General features: G+C 39.9%; 1 protein-coding gene across 7 annotated transcripts in view; it reads left to right on the top strand.

The window, feature by feature from the left end:
- Window positions 1-20,819, top strand: part of gria4a (glutamate receptor, ionotropic, AMPA 4a) — a 130,748-nt gene that overhangs the window by 47,045 nt on the left and 62,884 nt on the right. For all 7 annotated transcript variants that reach the window (XR_008573052.1, XM_054793230.1, XM_054793229.1 and 4 more), the window contains exons 3-7: window positions 5,658-5,897; window positions 9,946-9,998; window positions 10,224-10,355; window positions 13,222-13,275; window positions 15,054-15,212. Coding sequence is in view for 6 of the 7 variants with exons in the window: in XM_054793230.1 (XP_054649205.1) it covers window positions 5,658-5,897; window positions 9,946-9,998; window positions 10,224-10,355; window positions 13,222-13,275; window positions 15,054-15,212 (638 nt within the window). In the remaining variant the exon portion in view is untranslated. The remainder of the gene's footprint in view (window positions 1-5,657; window positions 5,898-9,945; window positions 9,999-10,223; window positions 10,356-13,221; window positions 13,276-15,053; window positions 15,213-20,819) is intronic.

Below are 20,819 nucleotides of genomic sequence, written 5' to 3'. Positions count from 1 at the left end.
TTTTGATTAGTCTTGTCTTTTGGTTTTACTGATAGGTGCTGTAGTTTTATTGCACTGCGTACAGTGTGGAGGAATCATTATTATTACTATTTTTTTGGGGGGGGGGGGAGGAGTGATGAATAGCGGAGAGATGTGAAAATGGAGGAGAGCATTTGGGAAATTTCTCTCATTAATTCATTTTCAGTGCCGCTTGTCCTCACATGGGGGTATCCCATCTGACTCTGGACGAGAGGCGGGGTACACCCTGGACTGGTCGCCAATCGCAGCAATTGGAAAATGTATATTTCAAAAACGCTCTGACCACACCATTCATAAAGGTAGAGTGATACGCCGTCTTTGCAAGGAGTTTGCTTACCACCAAAGCAATACAAGTTTAGCTTGCCACATCAACGCAAAGCACCCACATGCGAGTGCAGTCACAGCTAATGTTAGCAGCGAACACATTAGACGAGCCATAGCAAAACCAAACTAAACTCAAAGAGAACACCCCTTGCATGAGCAAGTGTGCGATCATACAAGCCACCATGCAGGACGACAGTGACAGTGACCAAAATCAGCAAGATGTACGATGGCGAAAAGAAAACAGACTTAAGACTTTGGTGGAAGAGTCACCCGACTGTGTTGCTATAACCACAGATCGCTGGACCTCAGCTGGTTCAGTGTTCAGTAGTTCTATTGCTCGAAACAGTGTTCTCACTGTTTTTTGATGCGTTAACTTGTTAGCTATTAATAGTATGGGTTAGTGAAGGATTTTTTTTACAAGGGTTTCTAATATAGCAACAAAGTATTAAATTGTCTCTTTCCAAAAAACACTTATTTTTAAAATTCTGGATAAAAAGAGTTCAAGGCTTTTTATTGGACAATAAAAAAAACACTGTTTGAAACAAACCTTCAGTGCTCAATTTATCTTCTCTGCTTGCAAACTTAGGGAGAGTTTTTCAAGGCACCACTATTTACCTAAAATCTCTGTGACAGATTTCTAGCAAATTGGTAAAATAGATTTAATAGACTAGACTGAATAATTGATGATTGTATATCTGTTTTTTGCTGCACCACTGTACTTTTGCTATGCCCTTGACTTGACTCACATGCAGTTTTCCAGACAACTGCATACTCAAATGAAAGCTAACGCACCACACATTGCTTCATGATTTACAGTGTGCAGTGGTTTAGTTTTGATACTGGGAATTGGTTCTGCTATTGTGGCTTTTCAGACGAAAATAATGGCGCACTTTTGTCACATGATACACTGTAGCAATATGCAAAGCATTTGCTTTATTTATGAGCTCTTGCTGTTAAATAAAAAGCAAATATTTGTTTGATTATAGGTACCTTCAATACAGGAAGGATTGGGCTTCCCGGATGGACAGAGACAGAAATTAAATTCACTGCAGAGAGACAGCTGCAAGGAGGGAGATAGCTGCAAAGTAAAGTTCAGGATTGCAGAAGCTCATATACTGTTAAAGTAGAAATTTATATAATCTTGAAGCCATTTTGAGCAATTAAGAAGCGCAACAAAGACATGTGCAAGTACAGGGGAAAAAAAATCAACCAAATGCAGACGCTGAGAGAACAAGTGAGGTCCCAGGAGAAGTATTGTGTCGGCTGTGGTGATAATGTACCTGTATGCCACTAGTCCCCTCAACTCGTTAAAGCTTATGAGGCAGGTTTGGTACTGGTTTTATTGCAATGACGCATATTGCAGTCTTGCAGTGATTTAGACGGATGCACTGCAACAAACCAATGGAGATGTGTAGCATGGGGAAAAGACAGGTGCTGTCTGACACATACTGAGATGTTACTACATTCCCTGCAAGTGCGCATATTAAAGTGCTATCTCTATTCCTGCACATGCGGTATTGGGTTTTGCATCAAGGCAAACATCGTTCCATTTTGGCTGACTTGATAGGAACCCATGAGAAGGGTGAAAAATAGAAAAAAAAAGCTGCATCTAGGCCAGTAACTTCAACAAAGTTTCCATAAAATGTCATAAACTGGCTTGGGAGCAGTGGTCCAGGGAGAGACACGCTTTTTTTGGTTCAAATGCTTTGCCTCCAAAATCACAAATTCATCTAAGAGCGAGGATTTTCTTTTTCTTTCTGCAAAGCTGTCAAAAATTGCAGTTGTATGTGGACCCTTGTTTGCCCACAGAGAATGTGAGGATGTCATTACTTTACTCCTAGCCAACAAGCACCAGCCTTCATGAAAAAATAGCAGGCATCCTCCCTGCGAGTATGAACATACAGTCATCTCCATCGCTGTTTTGCAAAAATTAATTAATTCATTATTGCTGTTTTGTGGTTGACTATGGCCTATTATTAGCCCAAAAATGCATATTAAGCATTTTCTAGCATAAAAATGTTCTAAATGAACTAAAATAAAACACACTTTCAGCCAGTGCTTCTCAAATAGTGGGGAATAGTGGGGGATTAACTGTGATAAACGAGAGATGACTGTACTTCTGCCCAGACTGTTTGCTTGTTCTCTGCTTGCTGATAGGTTTGATACAAGTTGTGATATAGTTCAATTACTTCTTTCCTACACAAAAAGTATGATTCCCAAGCACACACAAAGCAAGATGGTGCTGTAGCCCTGAAGCCACAGGTGTCAAACTCAAGGCCTGGGGGCCAGATGTGGCCCCCACATCATTTTATGTGGCCCGCGAAAGCCTGGCAATGTGTGTCAATCATGCACTTCACCCTTTCCCTCGTAAATGTATTTATTCTTTCATTTGGACAGAAAAATTGTACTGAATGCAGTTCTTATAAACTTTATTATCTGACTATTTAAGAAGATATTGCAGGCATTTTTGTGATCAAAAATAATTACTTGAATGTCTGGTTAACATTTCGACAAATCTCACTTCACTTCTCATTTCAAAGCAAGTTATCGATCATTTTTTTTAGTAAAACTGTAATAATAAAATGTGTGGTCAATTGTGTAATAATATCATGAGGTTATTGTCATATTTATATTCATATATATTGACAGTTAAAAGTGGCCCTCTGAGGGAAGCCATAACTGTGATGTGACCCACAATGAAAACCAGTCTGACACCCCTGACTTAAGTGTAAGGCCATATGGACCAGTATTAGTAAAAAAATATATATACATATTTAAGGAATTTCCTGTATTTTTGGCCCAAGTTAAACCAAATCGGAAAACGTATTGAAAGACCTGTTGTGATACGCAGTATTCTACATTGGTCACTAGGTGTCAGTAATGTTACATTATGTTACATTGATGGGACAATAGCCACCGCAGGAAGTGAGAAACCGTAAGTAAAAAAAATAACTTTCCCAATACTAACATGTGAATCTTCTCCTTAACAACCTTAAAATTATTTGCAAAAAAACTTTATGCCAAAATACATGCTTTAAAAAAAATACCTGCGGACAAAAAAACATGGCTTTATATACAGTAACACAGCTCGTGAGCTGCTGTGAACTCTCAAACATCTAATAAAACTTGGAAATACAATAAAAATAAAAACATCTTGGAAAAATGACGGTATATAAAATATAAAAGTACTGAGAGGTTTTCGAGGACACCATGACTCAGCTTGTGCTGAATGACTCATGCCAAGTGTGTTTTATGCAAGTTCTCTGAATTGAAGACATTTAGCTCCTGTCATAATCAAAGACTAAATCCCCGCCTTATCGCCTGCCGGGTGCAGAGGTCTCAGCTTTGTCTAATTGCCACAAGGCGAAGCGTCAAAGCTGCATGTCCCTCACTGTTTACCTCCACTGAGGCTTAGAGCTGATAATGGAATTACTCTGAGTCCCAGGAGGGAGTGAAGCAGGCGCAGAAAGAGGCTAAAGAGGAGGCATGCGTGGAGCGAAAGAGCAAGTACACGGCACAAGCTGAGAGAGAGGATGGATGGAACATCTGAGAAAAGTGAGAGAAAAAGATGGAAGATGAAGTATACCCAGTGATAGCCGCTTGTTGCCAGAAGCAAAGTCTGCAGACTCACTGTTTACTCCAAAGCGATGTATCATAAGGTGTCCAGTGAGTTATGATGCTGGATGTAGCTCAAGTTCAAAAGCAACTTTGGATCATAAAAAAAAAAGAAAACACGAGCCAAAGCAACTCCTTGTGTGACTTTACTCTGTGATTGTGTGTTTTATCTGAAAGTACAGCACTAACTCATCTTCAAGCATCAGACACTCCTCTGTTGAAGAATTTTGTGAAATACACACACAGTACAAACTGAAGGACAGGAGTAGTTTGAAGTAAAATACCAGCGGACATCAACGCTTTTTGCTATGGTCTGTGAGGTTTGAAAGCTGATGCATTTCTAAAGACTTGAGTTGTACTGTTGTAGTAGTAGAAAATGACGTACCATAATGTTATTTATTATATTACTATTAAATTAAAGTGAGCTGTAAACCAGTTGCTTTCTTTGACATTAACCATGCTGACAAAAATAAATGAGAGCCAAGGCCACTCAGCCCAAAGCATGTGTGATTTGAGAAGCGGAATACCCTTCCACGACACGCCTGTACGTGGCCCTAATGGGATTTACAAAGTGTGTGCCAAGCTTTTTTCACCACAGCTCCATCTGCTGGATCTTGGCCCCACTGCAAACATTATGTGGAAATAAATTCTGCAGTCTGTAACTCCATCCATCCATTTTCTATGCCGCTTATCCTCAACTAGGGTCGCGGGTATGCTAGAGCCTATCCCAGCTGACTTCAGGCGACAGTTGTCCATAGGTATGAATGTGAGTATGAATGATTGTTCGTGCCCTGCGATTGGCTGGCGACCAGGCCAGGGTGTACCCCACATCTCGGCCAAAGTCAGCTCCAGCATACCCCCATGACCCTAGTGAGGATAAGCAGCATAGAAGATACGGCCCAGTTTTGCTTATAGTGAATAATTATAGTTTGTCAAAAGATGATTTCCATAATTTATGTCTTACTAATAGAGAATACTTACAAGCATGTCTGTAAGCAAGTCAGGGTTTACTACATCAAGGCTTCCATTTTTTGCCGCTTCTGTTTTTAGGGAGGTTACAGTTAAATAACCCCACTGGCTTAGAGCTTCAAATCCTTCAGATACATCCATAAATGTGCAACGTCTCTCTCACACACACACACACACACACGGAAATACACACTAACTGCAGGGCTTACTTCAAATTTGAAAGTAATTTTCTTCTCAAATACAAATCAATGCAGCAAAAATGGAGCAGTTGTTGACTAAGTATCTCTCTGACAGTGTCGATAAAAAAAAAATGAGCGTTATTATCTTTGTAAAGATAGATTTTTTAAAACAGCTCTTGTATTGTATCTCATTAGATTGGACAGGTGTGTCGAATGTGTAAACTTGTAAGTGCAAGTAATGTGCATGGTAGGCTAGTAGTAGCACTAGTAGTAGTAGTAGTAGTAGTAGTAGTAGTAGTATTTTTGATTGTGTGTTGTCAAGTGGTTCATATGTATAGTCATATTCCACAGTGTAAATGAAATATATAGGTGTGAGATTTGTTCCCATTTTTGTATGTTCTTTGTATAGGTTCACAAATACTGTAAGTGTTGTCATCTACGGTCCCTAATGTGTTTCTTCTCACTCTCTTTCTTTCTTTCATCTGGAACCTTCCATCCTTCATTTACCATCTCCTCCCTCCATTTCCCCACAATCTTCACACATCACACCAGTCTGCTCTCAGTATTCAAGGGGAGTCTTCGCCATTTTCGGCCTTTACGACAAACGCTCAGTCAACACACTGACATCGTTCTGTGGGGCCCTGCACATCAGCCTAGTGACACCCAGCTTCCCCACAGAAGGAGAGGCGCAGTTCACCTTGCAGCTGCGGCCGTCCATCAGGGGGGCTTTGCTGTCGCTGTTGGACCACTATGACTGGAGTCGATTTGTCTTTCTCTACGATACTGACAGAGGTAAAAGGACAAGCTGCATACACACAACATGCATACAAACACAGTACTGTCCAAAAGGTTGGTTGTTATAGCAATGCTATAATAGATAAATAGAATGTCATTCAGTACTGTGACATTGTCACTGTCACTATCACTGTTGCCAAGAGTGAAAAAGGTAATCATAATGGAGCGTCGTATACTCTACACCACCTGCAAGGAAAGATGTCATGTGTTATCCTCTGTTTGGTTTGTTACTTATTAGTGATGGGCGAACTGATACCAAAATGTTAATGTGTTTGTTACTGTTTTGTGGTTGAATACGACCTCTTACTAAAAAATATATGTTATGTATTCTTGGCCTAAATTAAGCATTTTCAATCATAAAATGGCTAAACGAATGAAAGGCATTGGGTTTGTATTTGTTACGCAAAACACTGCTACACAGTATGTCTATTTATCTACTGTATCAGTCTACAGTATCTATCTATCTGGTGAGTGCATGTCAACATCAAACAGTAGCACATTGGAGTTAAGGCCCTACGTTTGCACGTACTCCTTGAATATTAGTGACCAAATGTCCTGTTTTCCCAGGATGTGTCTGTTTTCACATCCTGCCCTGGTCATCCTGGGGTTTTTTTAGAAAGTGATGAAAATGTCCTGGTTTCCATTGTTTTTCATTAAATTGACCGGCATAAGGGCGCTCTGCTGCATGTAATGAGCGGTTTTTTTAAATCAACGTTGCTCAAAAGCCAAAGAAGAAGCAAAACATGTACACAGAGTTAATTACCTGACACTTGAAGTTGAAGTTTCGTAAAGTTGGGACGTCATGTACAATGGCAGTTCAAATTCCCAAGTTCTTGCAACTTGAGAGCACACATTTTTCCTGAAAATATTGGTTCTTCCAAACCTAAACAAGTTTTTAACCTCAGGTTCCTGTGTCGTTCTGTTTTTGGAATCATTTTCCTGATGGTTTTTTAACCTTCTTCCTTTGGAATTTGTGTCTCTGGATACAGATAGTATTTTGTAATGTAATAATTTTCTATTCATACAGAGGAGGCATACTTTAAATCAGTGGTTCTCAAAACCCAAAAGTGGGTCGCAGAGCCTTTTTCAGTAGGTCGCGGGTCTTTGCCTGGGAAAAAAATGCAAAAACACTGTACTGACCCAATGTCTGTGAATGCACCTCACATTCTTGTCTGCACTATTCGCTTGCTACACCACCGTGAGGTGCATGCCATGTTTCAGGGTGACTGTCAAGCTTGAGTGGAAGAGGAGGGACATCAAGTGGAGACTTAACATGCTGTCCATCCGACACACAGTTGCAGATGTCTGCTGGAGAAGAGCACGCCATAAACAGACAGCATTTCAGCACCGCAGCTCACATTGTGTCGAAAACAATCCCTTAACATATAAGATAGGAGGGAAGTTTGAGTTGAAAAAATCCCGCAATTTTGGGTCACTACTTGTCATTGAGGGTTGATGGTGGGTGCCGCAGCCAAACCAGTTGAGAACCACTGCTTTAATTGAATTGAAATTGTAAGGCATCTGTGAGTAAACTTCAAGTATAATTTCAATATCTCATTGACGGGCTGACTGTCCTGGTCACCTTCCCTCACTTTAACCTTAACATGCACACAAGTTAGATAGGCAAAGTTGTCTTGTTTTCTGTCACAAAACTCTGGAGCAATCCCCAACCATACAGGGGGAATGCAGACATGTTTACTGTGTTATTGCATGCGTGTGTGTTCCTCCCTCTGGTCGGGGCTGTCTGGGTTAGTACCCCTGGCGACAAAAGATAAAAGTGGAGAGAGAGGAGGAACACAAGAGTCAGTCAAGTTGGTGAAGCAGCAAGAAAGAGAAGACAAGCAGGAAGGACAGGTGTGACACAAGGGAGGAAGGGGACAAACAAGGTGATAGGGAAGAAAGAAGATGACGGAAGCGGTGGTTGGGCTGGAAATAGAAGGGGGGGATTACAGTGAGGGGAAGAATGTGGGAAACAAATAGGATCACAAGCATCTGGGGATATCCAGTGGCATGTATCAGGATCAGGAGGAGATGGAGAGAATGCGGAGAAAGCAAGGAGAAATGCAGTGATGGATGGAAGTGTAGACTTTTGGCCGTGTTCACTTGGCCAAGGCAGGCCCCTCATTATAGGCTCCCATTAGGCCCTGCTGCTCGTAATGTGCTGGAAAATGGGCAGTTACACTGTGATCTGCTTTACACTCACAACCAGCCAACACGCACATAGAGACAAATGCTTACACAACAAGTGTTGTGACGAGAAATGTATGCTCATAGGTAACCATAATGTAAACCACCGGGCATCCTTCAGTGGTTTACGATATATAATTGAAACAGCTCCCATTCCGATGCAGTCCAGTTGCACATGACTGCAATGCCATACAGAGACAAACACACAAAAAGTCATCCTTAAAGGATGAGTCCAATTAAACAGGATGTAAAGCACAGTACACCTGTATAGACAACACAGAGACTGTGTGATCACTGCAGCATTTTTGCCCCTTTAGTATCGCCATGCTCCATTGCAGTCATAGAGTATGCGCCGTGTGCACAGACATGAATGCCATGAACGTCTTTACTCAAATTATTGGCTTTCCACATTGGATGAATGAAATTGCACCATAAACAAGAAGCAGTTGCAAGTTCCACTAAAAGCTAAAATGGACTCACAGTATAATGCCTGGCACATCTTTGTCTTGACATATTTGCTGGATTGGCGAAGAGAGGATTGCTGCTCGGGATGTTCTAGTACAGGGGTTTCCAAACTGGCCATCCACTGAAGGCCATATACTGAAAGGGCCACTTAAACCAACACATGTAGCTATGCTAAGAAGTGATATATTTTTCAAGAAAAACTGCATCTCAGCTTTCTCATATAGGTGAAGTGCATTATTAGAATGAACATCAGTCTTTTTTCATAAATTCAATATAATTCAATATAAATTCCATATATTGAAACTTTTTTCATAAATGATCCTTGTAAGTTTTTTTTCTTGCAATATTAAGACTTTATTCCCATAATATTATAGCTTTTTCTCCCACCATAATTTTCTAAAAATTTTGAAAATTGACAAATTTTGTTTTGTTGGTTTTTATAATATTACGACTTTTAAAAAATAACATATTTTTTCTTTAATACTTCAACACTATGCTACTAAAATAGCATCATTTTTCCTCACAATATTATTATATTATATAGTTTGTTCTCATAAAATTACGGCTCATTAGAATACGCCTTTTTTCTCTTCATATTTTGTTTACGACATTTCAACTATTCAACTTAACGTCTATTTTCCTTTTGCTAATAAAGTGAAGTTATTTCTCCTCATAATATTACGACATTATTCTTGTAATTACGACATTTTCTTGTTAGATGAAAAGTTTTTTTCTCTTAATATTTTGACTTTATTCTTTAAAAATTACTGCTGATTTTTCTATTTTTGCTGCTATTTTATTTTTTTTTGTTTTTTTGTTAAATTATATTTTTAGAATGTGCTGCCAACCAATAAAAAAAGAGCTGCAGGCCGCACTGTGGACACCCCTGCTGTAGTACATGCTTTAGCCTCCGCCTATAAAGACAAGCCATTAGGGTATTGCTTTGGTAAAGGAGATGTGCTGATGTGCACACACCTGCAAGCACTTTGCTGCATACCTGTCAACATTTGCATTTGAAAATAAGGGTAATTTGACTGAAAATAAGGGAAATCTGGGAGGGCAATGGTGCAGCACATTGGCACTGCTGTGGCTCAAGCGTAAATTAATCACCATTGTCACCTACAGGATGAAAGTTAAAATACAGGAAATTTACAGGTAGCTATATAAACTGGAAAAGAAGGGCAAAATACGTGAGTTTCCTGGTGAAAATGAGAGGCATGACAGGTATGCTTTTCTGATACATCACCCACATGTGCCGAAATGGTGGTATTGTGATGAAATAATAACATGCTGATGGGAGAATTCTACATTTATAATTTTTGTACAACCTGCAAAACATAATTGCTCCATTGCGGCTACATTGTCTGTTCATTCTTCGTTTTCTCTCGTCTAGGTTATGCGATCCTGCAGGCAATCATGGAGAGAGCAGGGCAAAATGGCTGGCAAGTAAGCAAACTCACACACACACACACACACACACACACACAAAATCGCCCCCCTGGACACAGGCCAACATAAACACACAATATCATACAGCACGTATAAAAAAATGATTTGTAGAACCACACACTCATCTACACTTGTGCTGCAAACTGAATGTAATCTGGCTTGTAATGTGCATGCATAACCTTGTCTGCCTACTCATCTGTGATGATAACAATTTGAACTCAGGTGAGTGCAATCTGTGTGGAGAGTTTCAACGAGGCTGGATACCGCCGACTCTTAGAAGACCTGGATCGACGTCAGGAGAGGAAGTTTGTCATTGACCTGGAGCTAGAGAGGCTACAGAGCATGCTAGAACAGGTATTCTTAAAGCTTCCGTCACACTTAGCACGAATCAGCACGAGCACAAGTAGAACCAACCAGAATGAAAAAGTTTCAAAATTTACACCGCATTTGGGAGAGGATTTGAATTTCGCAAGAATACCGTTGGAATACTTACATTACGTTTCGAACTCGTCTCGAATCATTCTTGCACATTTGACTCAAATGTAGTTGGAACACAGTAGGAATATTAAGAATACTTTAGACTGCAGTCTGAATATTTAGAAAGCACTTTGAATGCCGTGTGAGTGCCATGTGATTGCTGCCCAAAGTTTGGTCGGAAGAGGCAGCATCATCAAGAGTAGCTGGCTCTTCAGGGGCTTCTTGGGTTTCAGCACCTCTGTACTGTCCACACTGGCAGCCGGTGATGGAGTTTTGCTCCTTTTTTCCTCGGTGGCATGACGTTATGTGAATTGTTGACACGTCAATGGTGAGTGACGTTTCGATGGGCTTGAAATTAACTTGGCTCCTTTTTTCCTTGGCGGTATGAAGTGATGGGAATAAGGCGATGCTTGATAGGGATTCAGCGGCAGCTGGCTCCGTTTCTTTTTTTTTTTTTAATGTGATCGGAATGGACTCTAAATTGCCCTTAGGTATGAATGTGAGTGTGAATGGTTGTTTGTCTACAGTATATATGCCCTGCGATTGTCTGGCGACAGGTCCAGAGTGCACCCCGCCTTTCGCCCGTAGTGAGCTGGGATAGGCTCCAGCATACCCCCACGACCATTGTGAGGACAAGCGGCATAGAAAATGGATGGATGGATGGATGGATGTGATCAGAATGTTTGGAATGCTGTTGGAATATCGTAAGAATATTTAGAATGCAGTCAGAATACCTTTTGAATGCCGTTTGAAACTTTTCCACTTCAAATCCGCCTCAGAAGTTGTGTGAAGATTTCAATCTTTTTGGTGACAATGAAATGTCTGTTAAAAAAGAAAAAAAAAAGAAATTACTAAAGTAAAGCAGTTCTAACAGCCCGTAACACAGTAAAACTTTGTACCGTAAACCACAATCAGAACAGTAGACAATTTGACACCAGAACCTGAGCAATTACAGTCTGAGCAATTACTGCTGTCTGCTTGCCAGTTGTCAGTTGTCAACTATGTTTTTTTTAAATGAGCCACAACAGCGACTCAACATAATAGGTTAATTTTCAAAAACATTAAAGCCAACCTAAACCACTTATGGTTTATTTGATTTCAAGCATGCTCAGCTCTGTTACAATGAAGTACATCACAAGTTTACAAACAATTCACAATTCAACATGTCTGGAAAGGAGTAGGAAGAAGCAAAGCTTCTTTGCTGTAAAACCACCTCTTCTCCGTGTCTGAACAGTTCCTGTCTGATAAAGAAGTTGTGATCATGAAAAACACTGACCTCACCTCGCCGTGTGCTTGTGTGTGTCCCTTGACTTAGGTTTCCTTGTACCATCCACTCATTCTGTCACCTATCATCACCCTAATGATGATAGGTGACACACACCTTTGACAGACACAAAAGAACAATAAAGCCAATAACACAGATATTTAGCATCCACTCTTGAACATGTCATACACACACTCACACACCAGCTTTGAAATGCATGTACCGACTAAGTGCACACACCAGCAGCCCCATGCCAGACAGACAGACTGCTTCTTAATTGGCCTCTGTGGTGAGCGAACAGACAGACAGAGATACACACAAACACACATTAGTGTTTACAACAGACACAAACTTGTGCTCGGAGACATACACTGCTCCGTTTGTCTGGTCCTGCCAGCTGCACTCTGTGTGTGTGTGTGTGTGTAGAGTAGCCGTTGCTTTAAGTGCATAAAAAGCCTTATTGTTCATTACACGTGAATATAATGTTGTATCATTATTTGTCAGGCTGCACTTTAATGAGTGTTGCATGGACAATGCGTAAAATTGACAGAAACTCGGGTACAATATCACCAGTTTGTTTATCCCTGAGCCATAGACACGGGTGTGCAATCACACAAACAAATGATGTGGTGTTGACTTAAGCATGAATTGTTGCTGAAAGTGCGTACAATCATGAGACCTTCTTCAGCTTCTTGTTCATTTGAATGCCTGATACAACTAAAGGTACCTTTGTCTGGACAAATATAACAATGATAACAAAAATATCTTATAAGAGGTCAATTTTTTGGCAGTACAATGCTATAGCTATTCATGTAAGAACTTAAGTGATTTTGGTTATTATCAAGAAAACTATGGAATTTGCTACATATCAGCTCTTAAATTAAACTCGTACAAGCAATGTTTGTTATCGTCATTATATTTGTTCAAACTAATGTACCTTTAGTTGTACCAGGCATTAAAATGGATCAATAAACTGAGGAAACAAGGGTGGTGTAATCATTTTTTCCATGCCTGTATGTAATTTGTTGTGTTTAAGTGGAAAAGTACACTGCCAATTACTGGCCTCGCAGGCATGCTACAGTGTTATCAGTCCACTTTTCAGCACTCAAAGGAAAAATGTTTATGCTCTTAGTAAGGCTGGGTTTACACTAAGTGGTTTAGGTGACACAATACTCCTGGATGACACATTTTGCATAAAAAGAAAATAACCAGTACAGAATTGGATGTCCTCAGATAGCAATCAGGCTGCCCCTTTCAAATGTGGATCAAATCCAAGCTCATGGAGCCACATGTAACTACAGTATGGTAGCTGCTAGTTAATCGGAGTGTATCTGGAGAAATATCGCTTGTAGAAAAACTGTTTAGTGCAAAGATTAATATTTTATTTTATAAACTTAGAAAATGTAATTTTTCCAAATTAAAATGTTGTACTTCGAACGCTGTATTTTAATAATGCACTTTGTCTGATTTTCCTTTCAGGCAGTCAGCGTGGGAAAACATGTAAAAGGCTACCATTACATCATAGCGAACCTGGTAAGGCCTCTTGTTTGCAATGAAAGATATATATAATGTAACATAAGACCATTTTTTCCCTCGACAAAAGTCTGAAAAAGATGGCTTGTCTCATATTTGGTGGTGACACATTTAGATAAACCAACAGGTGGCGCCACGACTTACTTTACTTCCCGTCACTCACACACACATCATTGAGTATGTTTACATGCAGTCAAATAACCCTATCATAACTGAAATATCAGCAATAGTTGTTGTGCACGGCCATGTAAGCACCAATAACCCTTTTGAAAAAAACAGAATATGCTCATATTCCCAGTTCATAAAAACCCGAATATTACCCCTGGGTTACTCCTTTTCTAACCTGAAAATCAGGTCATGTATACGCCTATCGAGATATCTCGATCAAAAGGAACATTAATTTGTGTTCTGCGCATGTTCTATTCGAAAGGAATCTTGTGTCTTTGGCAGGAAGTACTTGTAAACATGACGACATGCAAAACCAACCACTTTTGGAGCGAGGGGTCAACAAGCCACCTCGTTAGTGTGGTGATAGACAGGAAGATGTCTTTTATTGACGGTAGAAAGCATCACAATAGCGAAATCTATCAGAATGTGAACAAGCAGTTACGCAAAGCAGGGTTTGTACAAACACATCAAGTGTAGGGGGGCTCTGGGGATATAGCATGGATATGGATGGCACAGCTCCGACTCCATTTCCTATTTCTTCACGTTCTCGCCTTCCATTAATGAAGAAAGTGAGACAGAATAGAGTCAAGTACTGGTGGTGGGGTCAGTACCAGCACCAAAACGCAAACAAAGGCATTTATTATCCGCCGTGCCGGTGGTGTAGTTTTTGGAAACAGGAAGAACAAGCGTAAATGACACGCATTGCGTCGTGACGTTCACCGTGCATCGAAACATTGCATTGTCTGTGCGGGTTTTGTTTTTTTTTTACTTCACGCATGTAAATGGGTTATTCCGAATCTTTCAGAAACCGGAATATTGACCTGAACACGAATATTGACTGCATGTAAACGTAGTCACTGACTTGAAGAGATGCAACACAGAGAAAACGTGCCTCAAAAGTTGTGCAGAGTAGGAAACAACAGAGTTATGATGCTAATTTTGAGATAATGGTGATCAATGAAGCAAAGTCATCACACGTCTGTTATAAGAAATATGATATCCCTTTTTATTGCAATCACCCACTTCTAATTATTGCTTTCAAAAAGTGGTCTTGAAAAAAGGGGTCAACGCATTATTTGCTGATGTTAAACTTTGTTAAAACCTATAATTTCAGGTACGGCACGAATCACATACCAAAGCTGCATCGTTATCTACGTATCTTTTTCATCGCAATATATGATCTGATTATTCCATTAGTTTAATTCCATATTTTATTATGTGATTTAGTTCAACGTTGGTGTGGATGTAGATGTAGATGGCAGACTGAGAAGAGTCAATTCAGCAATGCTTCATCTTTAATCTCTCAGACGTTCCCATTGGGATGATGAGGAAAAGGCCTAGAAGATGAGGTCAAGCAGGAAAAGAGCTCTCTGAGCTTTTAGCAATTACTTTTCATCAGACTCGCATGTTTCTACCTTGTACTCTGGCTCCTTTCCCACTGAATCGCTATGCATGACCAGTGCAGCTCCATACAGAATTAACACTCTGCATGAAGGTGCACCATATTAATTAGAGATAAGCAGCGTCAATAATCAGGTAAACTCTGTGAGAGATATGATTAGTGTGCAAAACATTGCATGAATATACTTTTTTCTATTGTTTTTTTAAAGGGATTCAAGGACATTTCTCTGGAAAGGTTCATGCACGGTGGAGCTAATGTGACTGGTTTCCAGCTGGTAGACTTCAGCAAGCCTATAGTCATTAAACTGATGCAGCGTTGGAACAAACTGGATCAGAGAGAATACCCTGGATCGGAAAGCCCACCAAAGGTAAGACCTTTATTCTATACCATTCAAAATATATTTATTGGACACCTGTATCAGAAAAACAGAGCTTCATTTTGGTATGCTTCTTTATCAAAAGTCCCTGAGAATAATAATTTAAAAAAAAGAAGTACAAATACAATGGAAAAAGTTACCTAAATGACCAAAATATCACTCCAGTTGTAGGAACTGATATTGGAAGAAAATATGGACTGGTAGTTATAACAATCTTAAGCTTCAGGGAAGTACACGTTATCCATTTGTCTATGAGAACTAGTTAGATTAGAGATCACCGCTGCCTCACCATCTCTGCTCTAGTTCATCCCAAAGGTGTTCGATGGGCCCAACACCAAATACAGGTGGTCCTGGTTTACAACTTTTCATGTTACAACATTTTGTGGTTACAACCCAGTCCATTATGTATAAAATATATATGTATAAGTTTTGATTTACACTGAAAATGGATGTACAACTTGTTTGTAAACTGAGGACCTCCTTGTACCTTTATAGACCGTGCTTTGTGCAGTGGTGCAAAGCCATGGTGGAACAGAACAGGTCCTTCCTCAAACCCTTCCCTTCCCGCAAGTTGGAAGCATGCAATTGTCCAAACTGTCAGGGTGTGGGAACTAAGGATCTACCCAAGCCCTGATTGATTCATTACTGAAGAAAGGGTTTGAGTCAATCCATACTTTCAGTATGGATTACCATGGATTACCACATTGGGTGATGTCACTGCTATGCTTTTATTTTGTAACGCGCGTGCCCTTCAAAGATTTTCTGTCTGTCTGAAAGTTCTTATTCAAACACTGTAGCTGAAGAGCGATGTGTCACATGATCCAGCAAAGTCTGAGTAGATCCAACAATGACTCATGTGTCAACATGCAGGTTTTGTTGCAGATGATCCCTCACTTCCCTCTCTCTGGATCCCTGCTTTTCTTTTTTCTTTGTATTTGGATTTGCATGCGATTGCAAAGTTGGAGCTCTTATATGTAACAGCAGTCATATCCCGCAATCCCTCATCTATTTACTCTTCAAACAGTAGTGCTCTACTTCTCTCTTGTTTCAGTCTTTGTCCTCTTTTTTTCTTTGCGCACCATCATTGATCAAACTGAACTGCAGCCAGCTCTGGTTTTTATTTGCATACATTAACTGGAAATGTGTCCACTTATCCATATTATGTATGATGTAAAAATCCTATATAATGGAGCTATTTGTCCCACTGCATCCTGACTGCATCCAGTCAGTCTCCGAATAAACACACACACACACACGCACACACACACACAAAACAAACTCTAATGAGATGACACTGCACATTTGACATTCAGTACATATTGATGATGATATCCTTTATTATTGGCAGGTCATTGTTCACCCGAGGACTGGTGTTAATTATCTAATCAGCATTTTTAGATTCAGCGGATGAATCCTTATTAGCTGCATTCATTTTCCTCAACAATTTACACAACATTTAGTATCTTAATGAAGCGATCATTATGCACGTTTGTGACTAATAGACACAGCCAACATGTGTATAGATACACAAAATAAACACATTCTGTCCAGACCAGGGGTGCTCACAATTTTTTCAGCCCGCAAGCTACTTTTAAAATGACCCAAAGTCCCAAAGTCTAACTCCTACTACAAATATATATATATACTAATATATATATTTAGTATGTTTAGAAATATGAGCATCTATGCTCCTCCTGAGTTACAACCTTATCGTGGTGGAGGAGTTTGTGTGTTGATCCTCGGAGCTAAGCTGTCGGGGGCTTTTATGCCCCTAGTAGGGTCAGTCATGACAAACAGGTCATAGGTGAGGGACCAAACCGGAGTTCCTTAAGGCCCTGGATGCTGGGGGCGTGTGTTGGTTGACAGGACTCTGCAGCATCACGTAGGCATCGGGGGCAGTGCCTCTGGATTGGCAGACCAGGGTGGTGATCCCCCTTTTTTAAGAAGGTGTGTTCCAACTACTGTGGGATCACACTTCTCAGCCTTCCTGGTAAGGTTTATTCAGGGGTTCTGGAGAAGAGGATCGGCAAGTTATGCTCCAGGAAATCAGGTTGTTGGGGAGAAGGCTAGGCACCAGCTGTATTATGTAACCTGAGGAGATGTTCGCTGTGCAGCACTTTAAAAACCTAAGGATAATTCAGAAGGAATAATCACAGACTTCATTATGCTATATATTACGTCTTAAAGGGATCATTTGAAACCTGAGACAAATATTTATATGGTGATTAACATTATACATTCTTACTAATTACTGACCATATTTATGTCCATATTTATCATTTATCATATTTATTTTTAAACAACCATTTGTATTATTTTGTATTACTAATATCTCACAATTTGACGTTTGCCAAAACAAAGTTGTGACTCTTAAAGGTCACCGTACTTCTGCATTAAGGCACACACGGAGAGGTTAAAAATGGACCAAAGTTGGGCCGTGCAAGCTAATAGTGAATTTTGCTGGCAAAGTAGTCTGCGGTATCAACATAATTAAGACAGGCACAATTAAGATAACAATTGGTAGTGTGTCCTTCAAGTCCTCTTTGTGAACCACTTCAAGTTGATTTAAATGAGCTACTTAAGCACGAATCAGAGGCCGCGAAGTGACAACATTATTAGCTATTGCAGTCACTTCTGGGGCATGGCATGTGTTAATGTGCAATATAAATGACCGGTCAGTTCAGATGCGGTGTTCGCTTCCCATTGATAGAAAACCATGTTGAAAATAATAACACAATTAATTATAATTACTGTTAACACTAGTGTTATTTATAGGGGTGCTAAGATTACAGTATATTTTAGGTCTCCAACCAGTTCTGTTGCTCCTTGTAGCGTGAACTAGCCTAACAGCTAGCAGCTACAGTATAACAACAAAAGTTAAATGAGCTTGTTTGCTCTTTTATGCCTGTTTTTTTTTTTTTTTTTTTTTCCGGGGTGAGAAAAAATGCAGACGGAACGGATCACTGTACGAAAACTATGTAGTACATAAGCACACCGATGTGCGGCGCTGTACAGAACCACTTGACACCAAAACTATAGAAGAAGAAAGAACGCATGCGCAAAAAGTCCGTCGTCTTCTGCTTTCCACGGTTTGTCTAGACTGACGACGAAGTGGAATTACTTCTGCGAGTCATTTTGGAGGATAAGACAAAAAATGTCAGGAGAATGTCGAGTGGGGTGAGTCATGCTAGCTGAAAAAATATCGTTTCAAGGCATCCAGAACACTGTTGCCGTGACGAAAGAAAGAAAAGAGAAAGACATGTGTTCATGTCCCACATATGGATTGTGGATGATGGACAAAATTCCCCCCAAAAAAGCGCAGTTTTCCTTTAAGCTTGGATTGTTTGATTGTCCCAGTGAAACATGGCATTTTTTTATTATTTTTTTTGGCATTTAAAGAGGTGGGGAGGATCCATGTGGCTGAATCTAATTTAATAATTACAAAAGTCACTTTTATTGCAACTGTTGATCCAAAATCAGAGGAGAAGTCAACTTAAACTAGGCGGAGTGTTTGGAGAGAGAAAGGCTGTGCAACGAACAGTCGCGGTAGCATTACCCGGGCTTTATAGGAGTGTCAAGAGTAGACACTTTTACGAACGTCTCAATTACTCATGTATTTTACAATTCGCGTGTGGTCTTTGAACGTAACCCCCGAGGGGATCTACTGTAATGGAAATTGTCCTTTTTACATAGAGAGTGGCTTTTGGGCTAACTGCTTTTAGCCATCAATCAAAATGTCTTTTCCCTATAATCCACTGCTAGTGTGCCCTGAAATGATTTCTGATGCGCCTGGAGATTTTACTGCAAAGTAATGAAAATGATCAGTGACCTGGCAAAGAAATATATGGGCGTCACCTTGAATAATTTGGATTGCATATGCTGGTGCAAGTTAAGGTTTTGGGTTTTTATTCTCACATAATTTCCCCCTGAAATCCTCTTTGCGTGATCAAAACGTAATTAGCTTTACATCATGGTTAGTGTATTAGGGAGATAATGCAGTGCTCAAAACAGACCGGATCGGGGTGATTTCTAAATTAAATATCCATGGCCAAATGGTATTTTTTTACATTTTTATGATCTTATCTGAGAGGGCAGATTAATGAACAAGTTCTGTGTTATGTCAATGTGTAATTAACCCTGTCACTGCCATATTGTGTTCCAAAGGGCAGACGCTATTCAGAAGAGAATTAGCATCACTTATTGAAAGACATCACAATAGATTTTCACAAATTGTTTCTTACGGAATCCCCCTTTCCTTTTAAAACCTAACATATCTATTTAGCCTTATTTTTAATAGGCTTTTTTAATCTGGCTGCTGGGACAACCATCTATTTTCTTGACATTAAGTCAATAGTTTTTTTAGGCAAACAAGCAAGTCTAACATTGAAATGATTTGATAAAAGTATTTGTGGGAATGGTGTGGAGCACGCGTGCATCCCCTATACTGTATGTACCACATGAGTGCACCACATATATGTTTTATAGAGATTAAGTTCCATGTGGAAAGTCTCACATACTTCCTTGGTCTTGTGCATGATTTATACGTGTGTTCTCCATTGGTATAAATATTAAAGCAACTTGAATGTTTTACTTTTCACAGTTCACATCAGTGTTAAGCAGGATAATAAATTATCGCCACATTTGCCAGTCGAGGTTAACATGATCATCTTCAAGTGCAGAAGAAATGAAGTAACTGGACAATACGATCTACTGTGTAGTATTTTGTGCTTCAAACGTTATTTAGTGGTACAAAGGAATGTCGTAAGAAACATTTAACTTGTTTTGGCTTGCCTCCACCATGCATTCAACATGAGCGTGGAGTACGGTGGCCCTAAACCAGGGGTATCCAGACTTTTTCCACCAGGGCCGCATTCTGAAAATTTAAAGGATACAGGGGCCCGCTGTGATATTTTTAATATTTTTTTTTTAATGTTGTAAAAAGGACAAAAAATGTTATTTAGTAATCCTAATCCTAGCGATTCATTGGTTCCAGACTGACATGATAAGTGATAAGTGAATTTCCGCGAAGTAGGATTTCTTATAAATTTCAATAAATGGAATACTTTTGTAGTTAGAGCATAGAAAATCTGTTTACGTCCTTCTAAATTGTAAATATTCTGAATACTGCAATTCTAAATAATCTTTTTAACATTATTAGAGCTCGCCAAAGAGGGCTGCACAGTAGCCTAGTGGTTAGCATGTTGGCCACACAGTCAGGAGATCGGGAAGATCTGGGTTCGAATCTCCGTTGGGCATCTCTGTGTGGAGTTTGTATGTTCTCCCCGTGCGTGCGTGCGTGGGTTTTCTCTGGGTACTCCGGTTTCCTCCCACATTCTAAAAACACGCAAACATGCATGTTAGGTTAATTGCCAACTCTAAATTGTCTCGTGTGAATGGCTGTTTGTCTATATTGGCTGGCGACCAGTCCAGGGTGTACCCCGCCTCTCACCCGAAGTCAGCTGGGATAGACTCCAACATACCCCCATGACCCTAATGAGGATAAGCGGCATAAAAGATGGATGGATAGAGCCCGCTGGGCGTGGGTATTGTCTCATCAATATGACATTACTGACACCTAGTGACCAACTACTGCAGTGC

The sequence above is a fragment of the Dunckerocampus dactyliophorus genome, chromosome 12, assembly GCF_027744805.1.
Source record: "Dunckerocampus dactyliophorus isolate RoL2022-P2 chromosome 12, RoL_Ddac_1.1, whole genome shotgun sequence".
NCBI classification, from domain to species: Eukaryota; Metazoa; Chordata; class Actinopteri; order Syngnathiformes; family Syngnathidae; genus Dunckerocampus; species Dunckerocampus dactyliophorus.
The sequence above is the reverse complement of the archived record's forward strand: the minus strand, read 5'-3'. Positions and strand labels throughout refer to the sequence as shown.